Source organism: Phycodurus eques, chromosome 6, assembly GCF_024500275.1.
Source record: "Phycodurus eques isolate BA_2022a chromosome 6, UOR_Pequ_1.1, whole genome shotgun sequence".
NCBI lineage: Eukaryota > Metazoa > Chordata > Actinopteri > Syngnathiformes > Syngnathidae > Phycodurus > Phycodurus eques.
In genome coordinates, this window is record NC_084530.1 from 9338183 (window position 1) to 9358138 (window position 19956).

General features: G+C 39.0%; 1 protein-coding gene across 5 annotated transcripts in view; it reads left to right on the forward strand.

Annotated features, from left to right (window-relative positions):
• micu3a (mitochondrial calcium uptake family, member 3a) overlaps nucleotides 1-19956 on the forward strand; it is a 41209-nt gene that overhangs the window by 11826 nt on the left and 9427 nt on the right. For 3 of the 5 annotated variants that reach the window (XM_061680605.1, XM_061680604.1, XM_061680606.1), the window contains exons 4-9: nucleotides 5731-5809; nucleotides 7188-7235; nucleotides 8320-8402; nucleotides 8704-8775; nucleotides 9831-9872; nucleotides 11286-11381. In XM_061680605.1, the coding sequence (XP_061536589.1) occupies nucleotides 5731-5809; nucleotides 7188-7235; nucleotides 8320-8402; nucleotides 8704-8775; nucleotides 9831-9872; nucleotides 11286-11381 (420 nt within the window). The remainder of the gene's footprint in view (nucleotides 1-5730; nucleotides 5810-7187; nucleotides 7236-8319; nucleotides 8403-8703; nucleotides 8776-9830; nucleotides 9873-11285; nucleotides 11382-19956) is intronic. The other 2 variants (XM_061680607.1, XM_061680608.1) reach the window with 2 other exon arrangements.

A 19956-nucleotide genomic window follows, 5' to 3' on the forward strand; every position in this document is an offset into this window, starting at 1 on the left:
CCACTCAATTCTGCACTGTTAGAAGTTTTTTAGGGTTTTTACAATGACTTATCAGTGTCGCCAGTAAGTTACTTTATATATATATATATATATATATATATATATATATATATATATATATATATATATATATATATATATAAACAAATAATAAAAAAACTTAAAAAAGAGGGAGGTGAATAGTCTGAATTGGATTCTGGAGTCAGGCACCACTTGATACATTGTAATCATACACAAGCTGCAAATCGTTCAAAATACTGTGCACTATCTGCTCAATACTAGTTGATTAGCCTACCTGAATCAGGTGATACTGCAAGAGCAGCAATTGGTTCCTGTCTCTTGACCCCTGCAGTGAGCTTCCTCCCATGAACACATACTGTGACTACTTAATCCATATGTATAGACCCTTTCCAAAAAATGTGAATAGCATGGAACAGTTTATTTATTTCCATAATTCCATTGAAAAAGTTAAACTTTCATAGATTATAGCTTCAGGGACAGAATTTAAACAATTTCAAGTATTTATTTGTTTATTTTTACATTATTTAGGCTTCCAGCTCATAAAACCCACGAAATTAGGAATTCAAAAAATTAGAATACTGTGAAGAAATCACAATTCTCAATTTTTGTAGAAAAAAAAAGAAAGAAATTAGGGTCTCATTAAATCAATTAAAATATGGTACTTTCAAAACGATATGTTAATCAATACTTGGTTTGAAATCCCTTTGCTTTAATCACTGCCTCGATGCGCTGTGGCATTGAAGCAATGAGCCTGTGGCTTTGGCTGGGAGTTATGGAAGCCCAGATTTCCTTGATGCTTCCTGTCAGTTCTTCTTTGTTTTTGGGTCTGGTGCCCCTCATTTTCCTCTTGATAATACCCCTTGGATTCTCAATGGGGTTTAGATCCGGCTTGTTGGCTAGCCATTCAAGCACTGTGATGACATGGGCTTCAAACCAGGTTTTGGTGCTTCTGGCGGCATGGGCATGGGCCAGGTCCTGCTGGAAGATGAAATCTGTATCTGCATACAGATCCTCAGCAGAAGGAATCATGAAGTGCTCTAAAACATTCTGGTAGACTGTTGCAGTGACCTTGAATTTAAGAAAGCAGAGTTTCCCGACACCTGCACTGGACACGGCACCCCAAATCATGACTGACTGGATATTTCACACTGGACCTCAAGCAGCTTGGGTTCTGTTCTTCACCAGTCTTCCTCCAAACCCTTGGAACTTGATTCCCAAATGAAAGGCACACTTTACTTTCATCGGAAAAGAGGACCTTGGACCACTGGACAACAGTCCAGTCCTTCTTCTCCTTAGCCCAGTTGAGACGCTTCCTATGTTGGCTCAGGCTCAGAAGTGGCTTGACCCGAGGAATCCGACTGTTGTAGTCCATCTCCCGGATGCGTCTGAATGTGGTGGTTTTTGAAGCTGTGACTCCCGCCTCATTCCACTCTTTCTGGATCTCTGCTAGATTCTTGAATCTTCTGTGCTTGATTATCTGCTGAAACCACGGTCATCTCTTTTGCTGGTGCATCTTCTCCTGCCACATTTTGTCCTTCCACTAGACTTTCCATTGATATCCTTGGACACAGCACTCTGTGAACAGCCAGCCTCCTTAGCTATGAACTTTTGTGGGTTACCCGTCCTATGGAGGGTAGAAATGATGGTCTTCTGGCCAGTTGTCAAGTCTGCAATCTTCTCCATGTTGAACCCAACTGAGACAATTAAACCTAACTGAAGCAATTTGATGACACCTGGGGAAACCTGTGCAGGTCCTTTGAGTTTAGTAGATGATTTGTGTGTGACACTCAGTTTAAAACATTTATGGCCTGCAAAATCTGGGCTCATTTGCTTCACAGTATTAAAATTTTTAAAATTTCGGATTTTGTGGGTTTTATGAACTGGAAGCCCAAATTATGTAAAAATAAACAAATAAATACTTAAAATTGTTTACATTGTGGACCCTGAATCTATAATCTATGATAGTTCAACTTTTTGAATGGAATTATGGAAATAAACTTTTCCATGATATTCAAATTTTTTGGAAAGTGTCTGTATATAATCGAAGTATATAAATCAATGCTTTTCTGCAATGGTGCCGTATTGTTAGTGTTCAGTATTGCTACACAACCGATTTTTATGATCATTCTCTTGCGTATATTATCGCATTTTGTTGCATGTATCTCTTGTTATATACGCGTGTCTTATTTACACCGAAATGCTTTAACACTGTGGAGCCATGAATATCACAATGCATGCTGGGAACATACAGAATATTACATTACACTTAGACTTTGCTGTAAATTCTCCAGTTATTTATTTCCAGTTATTTACCACATACCATACCAGTAAAATACATGGGATTTTGGTTGATATTACACACTATAAACAGAGAGTTATGTAGCGTATATGGGTTGAAATGAAAACGTAATGGTTACACGGTGGACGACTGGTTAGAACGTCTGCCTCACATTTCTGTGGACCGGGGTTCAATCCCCGGCCCCGGATGCGTCTGAATGTGGTGGTTTTTGGCTGTGTGGAGTTTGCATGTTCTCCCCGTGCCTGGATGGGTTTTCTCCGGGCACTCCGGTTTCCTCCCACATCCCAGAAACATGCATGGTAGGTTAATTGACAACTCTAAATTGCCCGTAGGTGTGAATGTGAGTGCGAATGGTTGTTTGTTTCTATGTGCCCTGCAATTGGCTGGCAACCAGTTCAGGGTGTACCCTTCCTCCTGCCCGTTGATATCTGGGTTAGGTTCCAGCACGCCCGCGACCCTAGTGAGGAGAAGCGGCTCAGAAAATGGATGGATGGATAGATGAAAACGTAATAAATTTACAAGAAAATAATAAGCCGGAAGCGACGCCTGCGTTACTTCCGGCTTAGCGTAATTTTAAATTTAATCGTTAAAATCAAACTAATCTGTCTCGTAAAGGGGCACCACATCACTTTTTATATGTATAAAATTTAGGGAAAGTGACGAGAAACCTTTTTATCAGTTTCGTAATCTGAAAGTTGCTACACGTGAAATTTTTAGTTCTCGATGACAGAGGCTTACTTAAACTCCGAACACACACAAAATACAACCAAGAGTGGAATTTTATAGAATATTTAAGGACATCTACAAGGGATCTACAGGGAAACACACAAAGGGGTCTAACTAAAGAAATAAAATAACACTAAGAATGATAAAAAGAAGGAAAATAGGTGTATGAAAAGGGAAATAGAACATTGTGTGTTGGACTAAAGTTGAAAACACGAGCGTTAAACGCGTTCATTCCGGACGGGAAAGAGATTTTACCTGGAGCTAGTAATTTCCCTGAAATTATTAGGCACTAATATTGTACAGTGTGGCAAACACTTGCAGTGTCTACTCACGAAGTACATCAGCTGGTCTCTGGGAGTAGTCTCTCTGGGCGTGTCTCAGAAACACGGAGACAGGGTTGGTTGCAGAAGAAAAAGATACACAAAAATGGAACAAAAACAAACGAGGCGGAAAAAGAAAAATTGTTGTTCGTCACGCCTTGTTGGGAGAATATGACCGTTTCTCTTCCTGCCTTTTCAAGGGCTCGCTAGCTGTTTTAGAGCAATCACGCTTGGCTGGAAGCATACCTGGTACCTTAGTAGCAGCTGCTCTGATCGCCTAGCGTTGGCTCACGGATAGGCTGGGTAGCCGAGTCTGTTCTCATCCCGGCCTTCGCGGTTACTGAGCCGTGTGCCCGAACAAAAGAAAGGGGAGGGGCGAGGGGTGGCTGAGGCCAGGCCGTGGCTGGCTCGATGCCAGCCATAACACGAAGAGAGGAAAACAAAAGAGAGAAAAACACACATGCCAAAAACACCGGAGCATCCAGAAGGCGGGAGTTAAGAGTTAAATACCCTGGATGGGGGGATGGGCAAGAGGGACGGAGAAGCCTCGAGAAGATCTCACCCATCAGCTTGAATCTTGTCCCATTTTTGACCCATAAAATGGGTTTAAAAATCAACCTCAACTGTACTCTTTACTCGGAGGTCAAGCGTATCGGACTGACCGGTTAAACTTTAGTTTTGGCAGATCAACTGCTTATGGTTCAAATTACATTTCATGCTGCTTGGAGTCAAATCAAGACAAACAATTCTCAAAATCTCGCAGTTGCGCTTGTAAAGTTGAGACATTGACAAAGACATCAATGCATACATTTGGAATATTTCTGCAGAGTTCGTGAAATATCAGACATTTATCCCTTGGTGAAACATCAAATGAGAGTCCCTCGGTTTGACTTTGCAGTTCCTCTCTACGCCAGTGAGTGTCCCCTTGTCCCAGCAATTGTTCCTATTGAAAGACAGGTGGTCCGGTGGAAACATCTGGGGGCCTTTGATGCTTGGGAGTTCAGACTTTGAGGGTAGATGTTAATTAGTTTAGGGTCCACTAGGCATCTTCTTGAGGCAGTCTCACAGCCGGGCCGCTGGGAAGAATGCAGTTTATCAAGATGGGAGAGGGGGGGGGGGTTCTGGCAACTGGGTCAGAGTCACGACAGTGACTATATGCTTTTTTTTTTTTTAAATCAATGTTTTTTTTGGGATTGTGGTGCTGATAAGTCACACATGGAAAACAGGAGCTCTTTTGACTTGGGAAGAATTGGTCCACATTGAGCAATTGTAAAGAAGCTCACACTTGTAATGTATCTTATGCAACTGATAAGTCACCAGGTAACTGTTTGCTTAGTGTCTGTTAGCATACAGCTAAACTTACCGGGATGTCACTATCGCACACAACCCACAATCAGGGTTTCATGATCACAAAGTGCCACGTACCGTAAATGTAACGCGAAAGTTAAATAAGACACACATTCAGCGAGCTACGGGTAACTTAACACACATTATTAATGTTACGTTAATCATGATCATTCATGAACATTAAGGATTAATGTCTTTATTACAGCAACAGTTCAACATTTCAAGGTGCAATGGATGCTGGGAGCGATGCGGCTTCTGCCGCAAAATACAGTAACTTTGTGTGACATCAACCAAAATCTCATGATGCAGTGGAAACTAGTTAATTAATATATAATTACATTGAAATATTTTACTGTATGGTATGTGGTAAACAACTGTAGAACTTACAAGAATGTCGTTAACAGTGTGACATTAAGAATATCCTCTAGCACAGTGGACTCTCCCTTACAAATTTGATTTTCAGAAATTAAATCCTTAATTTAAATTAAACTTAAAAAGGTGTTAATGTGAGTGCGAATGGTTGTTTGTTTGTATGTGCCCTGCGATTGGCTGGCAACCAGTTCAGGGTGTACCCCGCCACCTGCCCGATGACAGCTGGGATAGGCTCCAGCACGCCCGCGACCCTAGTGAGGAGAAGCGGCTCAGAAAATGGATGGATGGATGGATGGATGATCGAAATGGTCTTGAAAAAGTCCTAATACATGTTCAATTTGTCTTCCTGTATTATATGCACATCCCTAATATGTAGAAAAACATAAAATGCTGTATATACACTAACTATGGTTGGGATGTTGTAGGTAACCAATGGTATGGTCTGTACCTCCGTTTTTGGGCCACTGTTCAGTACATTTTCAGCATGTGTTTTGTGCATAAAGAGACCCATTTTTTTTTCTCTCTCAAAATGATCTTTTTATTTTTTTGGATAGGACACTAGCTGCATGTAAACCTTGTGAATGAAACCTGTTTACCAATATCTATGAGAATCTTTACAAGTGACCTTAATTCATATTCTTTCAGGAGCTGGAGAAAATCTTATCAGATACTCCCCCTGTATGGAGAGGATCCTCCAAACTATTCCGTAACCTGAGAGAACGAGGTATGCACACACACGAATGTATACTGTATGTGCATAACTGCACACACACTGCACACATGCTACAAATCGAAAAGCCACCTTGCGCACTTAAACTATTATTTGTAACTGTTATCTGAGTAAGTGAAATGGTTAAATAATTGTCGAACGATCATAACAGACTGAATTGTGATTTTGGTGTCAGTGTTTTATTTTCCACATTATTTACTTCACTTGGTGAAGATTACATTTATCAATCTGTGAGGCTCACATCTCAAACACTATATTTTACTTAGTTTCAGGGCTTACCTGCCAATGTGTGTGTTCGTGTTAGTCACAGTAGGTGTCTCTAATCCGAGGTTGGAGGCATGCTGTCCCTCCTGACAGCCAAACAACCTGCTGACCAAACTAAAAATAAACCACCTCTTCTCTCCTTTCCTTCCTCCTCTCCTTTCCTCATATAAGTATACAATACCAAAGAGATAGCATAGTATAGCAACCCCCCTGTCTAAAAGGGGATGTATACCTGTGGGCATTACGCCTTTTAATGTTGCAATATGTCAGTTAATGTCCTGATATTTATGCAATACAAACTGTGTTTGTCAAGACACGTATTCCCATGCTGCGTTGGAACAGCTAAATTCCTTGGAATGGCTACAGGTTTCTGAGAATGACACAACTAAATGGAATGCTGTGTGTGTTTCATGTTTGATAATAAGATTCCTTTGTCGTTTTATTATAATCATACTATATAGAAAAATACAGTTTGGTGTTGTTTAAAAATGTAGTAAGGTTAGGAACAGATATTAATAAAATAATGATATTGCAGAACGGCACCAAGAATTACCAGCGGCACTATTTTATATCTATCTCGTAGAGGGCCCTTAGTAGTTTGACTGCATGATTTGATTATTGTGATGTTCAAGCTACAAGGGGCCGGAGGGTCTTCTGGTCTAAATTAACTCCTTTACACAAAGTAGTTGCGCATTAGGAAACACAAGCCTATAACTGGTTCTACCTGGTATCACGTTCACCAACACACATCCAAACAGACACGCACACACGTATACATCCACATCCACGAGAAAGCATTGTCCCGTAACACTCAAGCAAGTCACCCTGAACTATCTGGACAATCAGACAGAAATCGAAGAAGAGTGTTAATGGGTCAGAAGCAAGAAAGGATCTAAAACACACACACACACACACACACACACACACACACACTCAGATCCTAACTTGACACCAAGGGTGTATGTAGAAGGAAATAGTGTGTGGCCAAATGGACTATTGGTTTACTTCAAGGAGATACATCGAAAGATATTACTGTAGAATCGTGTGTCATTGCATGTGTGTGTAAGAGGCCAAGCTCACGCTAACTCCCTCATGGTCTTGTTGCTAGGTATCATCTCATATACGGAATACCTGTTCCTGCTCTGCATCCTGACAAGTGAGTCCCTATATACTCTAGCTTGCTGTCTCTGCACTCTTCTTATTTGAGAGACCAAAGTTTCTCGTGTACAATGCACATTTTATTCCTCAAAAAATTGTCAAAAGTCAATAGTGCACATTATACATAGGTAGAGGGGAAAATGACACAAAACTTCCACATCTTATAAATGTATGCCGCCATCTAGAGGTTAAGAAAAAGCTGTACACTTTAATTCCAATATGCCACCGCTACCAGGAGGTTGTGAACAAGGTGTACACTTTATTCTCATATGCCACCGCCACCAAGAGGTTATGAAAAGGGTGTAGCCGACACTTTCATTCCAATATGACAGGGTTACATATATATATATATATATATATATATATATATATATATATATATATATATATATATATATATACAGGGTGATTGAAAAGTACCTCCCTATTTTAAAATACTTTTAATTTATTCATATGTTGTAATATTTTTCTAAATTTTTTTGTGTATGTTCTATGATTGAAGGAGCAAGTCTATTCTACCAAACCAATGACTTTGGAAGAACTTGAAGGGCGAATACGAGAAGTTATATCTTCCATCCCACAAGATTTTCTTGTGAAATCAGTTAATGCGGTTCCCAGGCGGCTTGAGAAACTGGTGGCTAATGCTGGCGCCCATATCGAATTTTAAATAAAACTCCATGCAATACACTTTCTTTTTCAAACAGGTGTTTGATGAGCATTCCTCAACTTTAAATAGATTTCCAAAGGTGCTATGACATGACATTTTCTATTGGCCGTTACATCTGTGACGTTGTGACGCTGGTTGAATCGCAGCAAAACTAGTGGCCATTAAAATGGTTAATCCAGGGGAATTTCTGAGGTCCAAAAACAATTCATTCTGGGAAGCTGTTCAACCGCTATGCCATAGGCAAAGATTTAAATTTGAATTGAAGAAATGAATTGAATTGAAGGTCATGCTCATTTACTGCATATTTGTACTTTATCTGACCGTTGTCCCCTCATGACTGTATTATTTGGGGAGTTAAAATTGCCTTTACCACACTGTTAATAACTCTCACCATGTGTGTTCTCTTCTACTGCAGAGCCCCATGCTGGCTTTAAGATTGCTTTCAATATGTTTGATGCAGATGGCAACCAGATGGTGGACAAGAGGGAGTTCTTGGTGGTAAGTAGCTAATAGGAAGGGAGAACTGTTCAGCCATGACATTTACATTCTATTGTGTTTTCTTTCTGATATTAGTGATGTTCCCTTTCTCATGGCTATTTCGTAGGTTGTGTTTTAATCTACTGTAATAAGCGGAAAATAAATGAATTTTAGGTTAATCACTTGACTTGCATAAATTAAGGGGACATGAGTGCCAGTACTGTAAGGTTTATAGTTGATTACAGTGAATTAAAAAAACATGACTTTAATCATGTCATAGAGATCTTTATTCTTGAACTCTTTATTCTTGAACTCTTTCTAGCTTCAGGAGATTTTCCGGAAGAAAAATGAGAAGAAAGGGAGGAAAGGGGATGCTGAGAAATCAGCACAGTTGGTAAGTGAGTTGGTCATCAGAAATGTGGGATCCAGGATACTTATAATAGCATAAATGTAAAAACAACACATTTTCCCAATTGTCCTGAATATAACCAACTGTGTGACAGTTATGGATTGTCCAAGTAGACTTCAACTTGATGCCACTGAGCCATTGTATTATTGAGACTAATCATTGCAATCCAAATAGTAAACAATGTATCAAATAATTGAAATACATCCACAAAGGTATTGTGGTGCAACAGTTGCTGTGGTGTTGTGCATTTGAGCTTATTGAACCGTTGTGCCAAACCTGTGCATGTGGATGCATTGTAAATGATTACCGTAATCATGGAATAACAAATTAATTGTTATCTTTGGAGGTATTAGGATAATAACCCGTCATGTAACCATGAGTGAGTGCATGCTGCCTTACAAGTTTCTTTTCTCTGTTGTACCATGACAGTGACATCCCTACTGTGTACTGGATCAAATGGATATACTCTAGTATAATTTGTCTTATTCCATGCTTCTGTGATTAAGGTTTAGGAACAACATTTTATTGTATTCATAGCCATTTTTTAAGTATGCATATGCTGACATGAGTAATTGTTATAGAGTAGTTTGGACAATGTCTTCACCCATGTTAAGCAGAAAATGTTAGTGAACTTCTGACCCATGGAAAATCTCTGAGAATCTACAGATCTTATCAGAGTGTTTAGTCAATACGGAATTTTTTTTATATTGTTAATGCACACATTTTAAATGTCTGATTGAGAAAAATGTATATTACATATCAGATTTTTTGTGACACTATGTATATTACATACTTTGCATTTAATATACAGATCCATCATCTTTCGACGCACATTTTAAAATATGTTGATGTTTTACAAAATGTGTGTTGCCGCTAAGATATAATCATAGATGCATTGGAAATGACATGTCCCTATGCAGAGTGTATCCACCACCTCTCCTTGCATGTACTAACATGTCTTTTATCTTCTCTCCTTCTTTCTCTTTGACTGCATGCTTTGGTGTTCTCTCTCTCCCTCATGTCTCTTTTCTGTGTGGTAGAGTATGCAGCTGTATGGATATCAGGTTGCCCCCATGAACAGCGTATGTATCCAAAAACATACCCCCGTAGTATTCTTTTTTGCTAGCCTTAGACAGTTTAAGAACGTGATTAAAGGGTAAATGGAAAAATAAGTGTTCCCAGATTAAATAAGTCACACTAAAACAGTACTTGTTGGTGGCCTCATATTTATTCAACCTTTATTTATCCAGGCAAGGCAGTTGAGAACAGATTCTCATTTGCAATGGCAACCATATTAAATATCTTAACATGTGGATTATGCAATGTTAGAATATGAACTAACAATGAATACTGCTCTATTCGTGATATTTTAATGTTAGTTATAGAGCTTACATGTGGCAGTATTGTATGTATTTGTGAAGGTATGAAGGAAGCAAGTGTCAGGTAAACAGACAGAATGTAGCCAAGGCTGGATGTTTTTTTTAATTATTATTTTTTTTCACCATCGACTCTGCGATTAATTTCTGCATGAATAGAAAGAGGGCTAACTAAGGAGGCGTAATACCTGTGTGGTATTTCATGAAGAGGAGAAATACATGAGGTGGGGCACTGTTAAGATATACTGTAATTAATACACATCCAACACTTTCCAAATTGAACCAGGAATGAAATGGAACATTTTGTCTCTGACTAAACATTGCTGATTGAGGATTGCTCATCCGAGGTAGTCAGAGCTGTGGGAAGTGCTGTGGTGGAAAGATGGTTTGTCACAAAGACTCTTAACAGCCGGGCACAGCCATGTTAAAAAGGTGTCAATAGTGTTCTCCCTGAAAAAAATTAGAGTTAGATGGTCAGAACTCAGGAGCTGCACTTTTTAGAGGCAGCACACTTTAGTACAACCAGCATTTCGTCATGGTCAAGGACAGAAGTCATGCTTTTAGGCAGAACATTTCCGTTTTGAAGAGATAATCCCCCCACACACATACACATAATTTGCTTCTGTATGTGGTAGTATAAACACAAAAAATGGTGAAAGTGCTATGGCCATCAGATCCCACATAATCTTTCTTGTATATACTAGCATAAACTCACAAGTCCCTAGTATCTGAATTTATGGCGAAAACACAAATTGTGTTGATATTCTGATCTGACCCAGTTTCTGTTGTGCTTGCCACTGATGAGTTTCATTCCTGTGTCCTTCTAATGTGGGAATGTATGTTCTTAATCTTTAAAATAAACGTTTATTGTCAGATTTTCATATACACAGTATCTAATTAGCATAAGGGTTTTAATAGTCCACTTCCTTGAGACTGTAAACCGCTTGATAAATAGTAGTGTGTTGGGTAGTTTGTTAAGGATCAAGTGGTGCCACGGCACATCGTGACTTGATATTATATACTACAAAACAGAGTTTATGGGCAAAATGGATAAGCTACTTCCTGTAGTGGTGGTGTTGGAAGTGAACTGACCCTGGCCCTGCTTGACCACCCCTACAGGTGCTAAAAAAAGACAATCAAGAGTTTGTGGCACGGAGTTACTGGGACGTTCTCAGGCGAGGCGCCAGCCAAATCCTCTTTTCTGACCTGGCGGAGGTACAAAGACCCAACTGTCTTCTATTCTGTCATTCCTCCAGTATTTATCATTTATCTGTGTTTAATTCTCTAATCATCCCTGTATGTCTATGTCTGTTCTCATGATGCATACCAGAATAAGACCTAAAACGGAGGCTATTTCCACAATGAGTTTCTCTAAAACAAACAAAAAAAGCATACAGATTAAGTATTTGTCAAGTTGCATTATCAAACTGCAAGCCCTTTTTATGTTGGCTTAACTCAAGACAGATGTGTCTCAAATGTTTTTATTCATTTGTCTACTTAACATCAATTAAGGTGTACCACCGTATCTTTCCCATTCTCTTCTTTTTTTTTTTTTTTTTTAAATCTCCTTACCGTATTCATTACATTACCCGTCATACGTTTTCTTTAAAGGTCATGCACTCATTACAGTAAATCAATTTTTACTTGTATTCCTTTTATTCACCTAAATTGCTGTTATTTATTTTTATCATACTTTAAACAGTTCATATGGATACAACACATTTATTCTTGATGTGTCTGTTCATTCTTCTTATTTGTAAATCTGTACTGTGCTGGAGCGGCATGATTGTCCAACAATATTACAAACCCCAATTCCAATGAAGTTGGAATATTGTGCAAAACGTAAATAAAAGCAGAATATAATCGTTTACTTATATTCAATTGAATACACTACAAAGACAAGATATTTAATGTCCAAACTGATACTTTGTTTTTTACTGCAAGTATTCACCCATTTTGAATTTGATGCCTGCAACACATTCCAAAAAACAATAATTGTTGAAGCTTTGTAGGTGGAATTCTTTCCCATTCTTGCTTGATGTACAACCCCAATTCCAATGAAGTTGGAACGTTGTGTTAAATATAAATAAAAACAGAATACAATGATTTGCAAATCATGTTCAACCTACATTTAATTGAATACACTACAAATACAAGATATTTAATGTTCAAACTGATAAACTTTATTGTTTTTCGCAAATAATCATTAACTTAGAATTTTATAGCTGCAACACGTTCTACAAAAGCTGGGACAGGGTCATGTTTACCACTGTGTTACATCACCTTTTCTTTTAACAACATTCAACAAACGTTTGGGAACTGAGGACAATAATTGTTGAAGCTTTGTAGGTGGAATTCTTTCCCATTCTTGCTTGATAAACGTTATTGTTTTTAGCAAATAATCATTAACGTAGAATTTTATGGACCCTGTTGTAACACGTGCAGAAAGTGGCTTGGCATTGTCTTGCTGAAATAAGCAGGGGCGTCCATGAAAAAGATGCTGCTCGTATGGCATGTTGCTCCAAAACCTGTACGTACCTTTCAGCATTAATGGTGCGTTGTCAGATGTGCAAGTTACCCATGCCATGGGCACTAAGACATGCATACCATGCCAACACACATGCTGGCTTTTGAACTTTGTGCTGATATCAATCTGGATGGTCCTTTTCCACTTTGGCCAGGAGGACACATACATGATTTCCAAAAACAATTTGAAATGTGGGCTCATCAAACCACACTGTGTTAACTGACAATGGTTTTATTCCTGAGCCCACATGGCAATAGCCTTTACACACGGATACCGGGTTTTAATGCAGTGCCGCCTGAGGGATTGAAGGTCACGGGCACTCAATGTTGGTTTTCGGCCTTGAATCCTTTGATGACATTGTGGCGCATTGATGATGAAATCTCTAAATTCTTTGCAAATTTTTGTTGAGAAACATTGTTCTAAAACTATTTGCTCACGCAGTTGTTCACAAAGTAGTAAATCTCGCCCCAACCTTGCTGTTGAGCAACTGAGCCTTTCGGAGATGCTCCTTTAATACCCAATAATGACACTCGCCTGTTTCGAATTAACCTGTGTTCACCTGTGGAATGTTCCAAGCAGATATTTTTTTTAGCATTCATCAACTTTCCCAGTCTTTTGTTGCCCTTTTCCCAGCTTTTTTGGAATGTGTTGCAGGCATCAAATTCAAAATAAGACAATATTTTAAAAAATAAAAATAAAAACTAAAGCAATAAAGTTTAGCAGTTAGAGCACCCAATGTCTTTTCTCCGTGGTGTATTCAATTGAATATAGGTTGAAAAGGATTTGCAACTCAATGTATTTTGTTTTTATGTGCGTTTTATACAATGTCCTAACTTCACTGGAATTGGGGTTTGTCGAAATTGGGGTTTGTAAGCTATGTTATAACCACTCTCTTCGCTCTCTCTCTGTTTTTTTCATCTATGTTTGAATCGCTGTTTTTTTTTTTTGTGGCAAATGTTTGTGTCAAACCATTCACCATTTACACCATGTTTAACCCTACATTATATAGCGCACTCAATGAAATACTTGGGAATTCAAAAAGCTAACCTCATAAATGTTTGCACATTAGGAGACTTTTCTTTTTAGAACTGTTAAGTACTGTATTGTCATAATTAAAAATGTGCTGCATTTATCTTTCATCATACATTATTTAATTAGAATGTACTATAGTTTGCATAATTATTCCTACCTTTTTTAGCTATTTGGCTGGAAGAAATCACAACTGGCAATCATGTTTACCTCAACCAAATATGTCTTAATGCCCTATAAAGGGCTACAGACACAGATGACACTGAATTGGTGACTTATCATAATTCTGTTCAATTCTAATCACTAGCATTTATAGATATGAAAATCACTGAGCACACGGTCAGTCGTAAATCTACGTCAAATGGTTTGTACAGCAGTAATCTGTGCAATTGGTGCTATTAAAGTGGTCTGAACATTATCTTACTTCGAGTTCAGGAAGAGGAGGAAGGTTGTACAACATTGCCAGAAAAACACCTTGGAGGTATTCCTAATGATTAAAAACAGCTAACACATAGCAAGCGGCTAGCTGTCTAATGACAGGCTTTGTGCTGCTGTGGCAGCGGAAGCTGAGGTGAATGTAATGACAGTGGAGTGTAATGGGTCTGACTGTGTATTTACTCTCAGGAGCCTTTCATCTGCCGGGATGTCAGATGGACAGAGCACACACAGGATCAGACAAAGGGAGAAAAAAAACAAAAAAACAATAAACTAAAAGGAAACCATTTGCCAAATTCAAATTGTTTGGCAGTAGAACATGAATAAATTATGCAAACTTACGCAAAAGGTAAACTCAATTGAGGAAACAGGAATACAATGAAATGATAGAACACACTTGAGATAACAAGTAATTTATCAGATAAATAGAGGAAAAGAGGAAGAGATAAAAATCAACTAGGTGAGGGGAGGCTAGATTGGCGGCCAGAGGTCAGCAGAGGACAAATGTTGCGCTACAAAGTGGGTGAGGCTCGCGAAGCACTTTTAGGACAAAAGAAAGAAGCAGGTTCTATTAAAAAAAGAATGTGTTTACTCAACAGATTAGTCAAGCGCCTTCCTTTTATCTAGCAAAAGTGGCTCTGACTGACAGCTAGAGGAGGAGGCAATGACGGGTACTAGGAGGAGAAAGGAAATAAGCGTAAACTGAGAACTTGCAGCATGAGAGGAAAATAAATGTCTGTGGAGGGGGAAAAAGGAACGATAGAATAGGGGAGACAAGGTAGAGAAGATTAGGTCATGGGAATGAAAAGGTGGGGTAGCCGGTGTCCCTGGAAGTTTTTACTGACTGACAGTCGAACCAACTGACTAAAGATTGACTGAGCTGCTCCTCATTGGGATTAGTCATGGATTTGGAGGACGAAGAAGACTGTTTAGAGTTTACATCAGTAATTACTGTTTTGACTTTTGACTCAATGATCAAAGTCTGTTTTAACACACAAATGCACACACACGCACACACATCCACACACTTGTGCCCTGTGGGTGCTATAATATTTTGTTGTCACGGTGGTGATGACCTCACAATGGTGCCGCCACACTTCCAGAAATGATCACACGGTTATGATCACTTTAGCATTACGTCTATATCTCTTAACATTATTGTTGCAGGTTTAGTTAAGGGGTCAGTACTTAAAGCAATAATTTAGACGATACCCTCCAATGAACATTTTGCACTACTGTTCATCAACTCTTTTCAGTGTGTTTTGTGAACGGGACTCTAAATTGCCCGTAGGTGTGAATGTGAGTGCGAATAGTTGTTTGTTTATATGTGCCCTGCGATTGGCTGACGACCAGTTCAGGGTGTACCCCGCCTCTTGCCTGAAGATTGCTGGGGTGAGGATATATATAGTGAGGAGAAGCGGTACAGAAAATGGAAGGATGGATGGACATCAAAGGACGTCAATGGACTATAATGTGAAATTTTTGAACATTTTCCATTGTTTGGATTACTGGAAAGTGAAATTACCCTGCATCCCCGTTTTTTTTGTTTTTTTTTTTAGCTTTTTTAGCCCTCCACCAACTCTTGTCAAAATGTTTACTTATTCTATATGATATGAGTGACACTGTACAAGAGTGGTTTGCACGTCTGACTCATAGTTCTGAGTTAGCCTGTCCAAATCTTGCTGTGCTGAGTTTTGCATGTTTTCCCAGTGCATTTGTGGGCTTTCTGTGGGTACTCCAGCTTCCTCCCACGTTCCCAAAAGAGCTTTCTCCGGTTAAATAAGGACAACATAAATTGTCCGTAGGTGTGATCGAATGTGAGTGTGAATGGTTGTTTGTCTATATTAGCTCTGCACTTGGCTGGTGACCAGTTCAAGGCTTTGTGTACCCTGCTTCTAGTCTAAAGCCAGCTGGAATAGTCTCCAGCTCACCCACGACCCTAGTGGGGATAAGTGGCACAGAAAATGTATGGCTATTGTCTGCAATTGTGCCTGTGTCAGTAATTAACAAGAAGAAAAAGGCTTAAAGCCCGGACTCACTGTCACAAAGACTAAAGACTAAAACTGATGGGGTGTTTTTTAAAACTGAAAATTAATTTCCTGCAATGCAGTTTGAGTCATTATGTTCCAAACTACAATACATAGACAAACGTATTAGGACACTTGGCCATTATAGGGAGTGAAAAGAGAAGAAATTTTTGAATACTGTGAACAAATCAGCCCAAATTGTGCAGGCCATAAATGTTTTAAACTGCGTGTCACATACTAATCATCTACTAAACTCAAAGCACCTGCACAGGTTTTCCTCGGTGTCATTAAATTGCTTCAGTTTTGTTCAATTGTTTCAATATGGGTAAGACTGTAGACTTGACAACTGGCCAGAAGACCATCATTGATAACCTCCAAAGGATGGGTAAGCCACAAAAGTTCATAGCTAAGGAGGCTGGCTGTTAACAGAGTACTGTGTCCAAGCATATCAATGGAAAGTCTAGTGGAAGGACAAAATATAGCAGGAGAAGATGCACCAGCAAAAGAGATTACCCTGGTCTTCAGCAGATTACACTGTGGAACACAATTTTTGTTGTGTTGGTGTTGGATTTATCTCACCCAACACCTATAAAAATGCACAAAAGGAATGAAGACGCTGATTTCTTTTTCTCATGAGTTGGTCTGACAGCTGTTTTTAGCTAATTTTTGGGTGCGGAATCCAAAACTGATCTCTGTTTTTCTCTATCACATCAAGTTTTTGAGCAAAGTGAGAAGAAAGTGTAACAAAGGAAATATATACCTATGTAAATAAAACACTCAGATGTAATAGTTACAAGCTTCGAAAACTAAAAAAACAGCATAAAACGAAATAGAATTTACAACGGTATGCCCAAGGTTACAAGGTTAAGAGAAAAAACTTGACGTGCTAGAAAAAAACTCACTGCAATTTTGGAATCAGCTTGCCAATTTTAGTTTTAATCAGCATAAAAATCTAATGCAACAGAATTTGTTTTTCAAATTGCTCCCCAGTGTTATCAAACAGAGAAGATTCAAGAATCTAGCAACAATCCAGAAAGAGTGGAATGAGGCGGGAGTCACAGCTTCAAAAACCACAACATTCAGACACATCCGGAAGATGGGCTACAACTGTCGGGTTCCTCGGGTCAAGCGACTTCTGAGCCTGAGCCAACGTAGGAAGCGTCTCAACTGGGCCAAGGAGAAGGACTGGACTGTTGGCCAGTGGTCCAAGGTCCTCTTTTCTGATAAAATTAAAGTGTGCCTTTCATTCGGGAATCAAGGTCCAAGGGTTTGGAGGAAGACGGGTGAAGAACAGAACCGAAGCTGCTTGAGGTCCAGTGTCAAATATCCACAGTCAGTCATGATTTCGGGTCCAATGTCCAGTGCAGGTGTTGGTCAACTGCTTTCTTAAATCCAAGGTCACCGCGTCTACCAGAATGTTTTAGAGGACTTCATGATTCCTTCTGCTGAGGATCAGTATGCAGATACAGATTTCACCTTCCACCAGGACCTGGCCCCTGTCCATACCGCCAGAAGCACCAAAACCTGGTTTCATGCCCATGCCATCACACTGCTTGACTGGCCAGCCAACTCGCCAGATCTAAACCCCATTGAGAATCTATTTGGTATTAGCAAGTGGAAAATGAAGGGCATCAGACCCAAAAACAAAGAACTGACAGCGGGCATCAAGGCAATCTGGGCTTCCATAACTCCCAGGCAATGCCACAGGCTGATTGCCCCAATGCCACGGTGCATCGAGGCAGTGATTAAAGCAAGGGGATTCCCAACCAAGTATAGAAGATTTACATATCGTTTTGAAAGTACTATATTTTGATTGATTTAATGTGACACTAATTTCTTTATTTTTTTCCCACAAAAACGGTGATTTCTTCACAGTATTAAAAATTTTTAATTCCTAATTTCCTGGGCTTTATGAGCTGGAAGCCCAAATTATGTAAAAATAAACAAATAAATACTTGAAATTGTTTAAATGTGTTTAAATGTGGGCCCTGAATCTCTAATCTATGAAAGTTTAACATTTTGAATGGAATTATGGGAATAAATAAACTTTACCATGATATTCAAATTTTTTGGAAAGGGTCTGTAAGGTCTGGAGGCCAAACCCTGATTGATTCTGTAATTAATTCAGTGGTTTATCAGAGCTTGTTTCAAATAACAATTTCCCAAAGATATTTATTTACAATAACTTGGTGCATGGTGATAGGTTAGAACATTATCCAGCCATCCATTTTCTGTACCGCTTATCCTCACAAGGTTCACAGGCATGCTTTAGCCTATCCCAGCTATCTTCGGGCGAGAGGCATTCACATTCACACCTACGGGCAATAATCAACCTACCACGCATGTTTCCCATAGAGGAAAACATATTGGCCCTTCTTGACTTTTTCTCTTTGTCCTGATTTGGGTTTTAGGATTTTAATCTTGAGGTACAACCCCATTAAACGTTTTGGTGCAAATGATTGTGATAAAGGCCTAAATGCTCATCCATCTTTGGCAAACATGAGATTTGACCCAGTGGGATCTCTGCATACAGTCGCATGGCCATCAAAAGCAAGGTTTGGCAGTGATAGGCATGGCTGTGATTGAGAATTGTCATTTACTTCCCCCTTGTCTGCCTTGATGCTGGATGGCCTTTTTATTGGAACTGATCCAAAGCCCAATCTCCCATTTCCGGGGAGGATTTTCTTTTCATGTATCCAATGTTTCATGCCAATCCTGAAATATCCCCACATTTAGTCAATGCCAAAATAACCCTACACAAATTCCAATCATCTTTTTCTCTTCCTTATAGAGTTTTGAAAGGGTTTAAAAGTGTGATAAGCAAGAGAGTACAAAATGGACAAAGAACAAATAGCACAAATCTATTAAATGGCTCTAATAAAATCAATAACTGAATATAGATCTACTTGCCCAGCTGGATGGAAACAAATACAAGAGGATAACATGAAAGAAAAAAGGTGGAATCATCTCACATGCTCGTGTGCTCTTAGTAACGTTTGTCAGAGGCTGCTGGTAATGGTTTGACTTTCAGTTTGTTTGGCATTTGCAGCAAATTGCATGTGATGTGGTAGCTTAATTGCATCTTTTTACCAGCCACTTAATCTGCCTCAACCTCAGTCTTTCTTCTGTCTCTCCTTCTTTTTCATCTTCCTTCCTATATTCTGATTCTACCTCCAGAATGTTTGGTGACAAAGAGCATCACAGTTTTAACTATCAGTTATGTGCTTTAATGTAAGCCCTATTTGTTTGCAATGTTCCGTTTTCTGTTTCCTGCTGTAACAACAAAGGTCACCGGTCTGGGCTAAATGAATACAATTATTATAATTGTCATACTGAGCTCTTTTGTCAAGAAATAATTGTTTGAAGGCTCAGAGGACATCTTCAAGTGTACATATTTGTCATGATGGCTGCTGACTTTTGTTTGTTTATCCTTCTTGGTTGATATGATCTGCACACAAGAACTGGCTTGACTGTGTGTTATCGTCCTCCACATTTGCTGTTTGTCAATATACGTTGTTGTCGATTTGTGTTTTTGTAAACCTGTGAGAAATATGGAACCAAGTTCTGTTCAAATTCTATATCTTGTCAAGAACAGTCAAAATCCTCAAAAGTTGTCAACTTCAGTCTGTTAGCTATCTTAGGGTACACTGAGCACCAAGATACACTATATTGCCAAAGGTATTCGCTCACCTGCCTTGACTCACACTGTACATATATGAACTTAAGCAAAGCAAATTTATTTATATAGCGCATTTCATCCATCCATCCATCC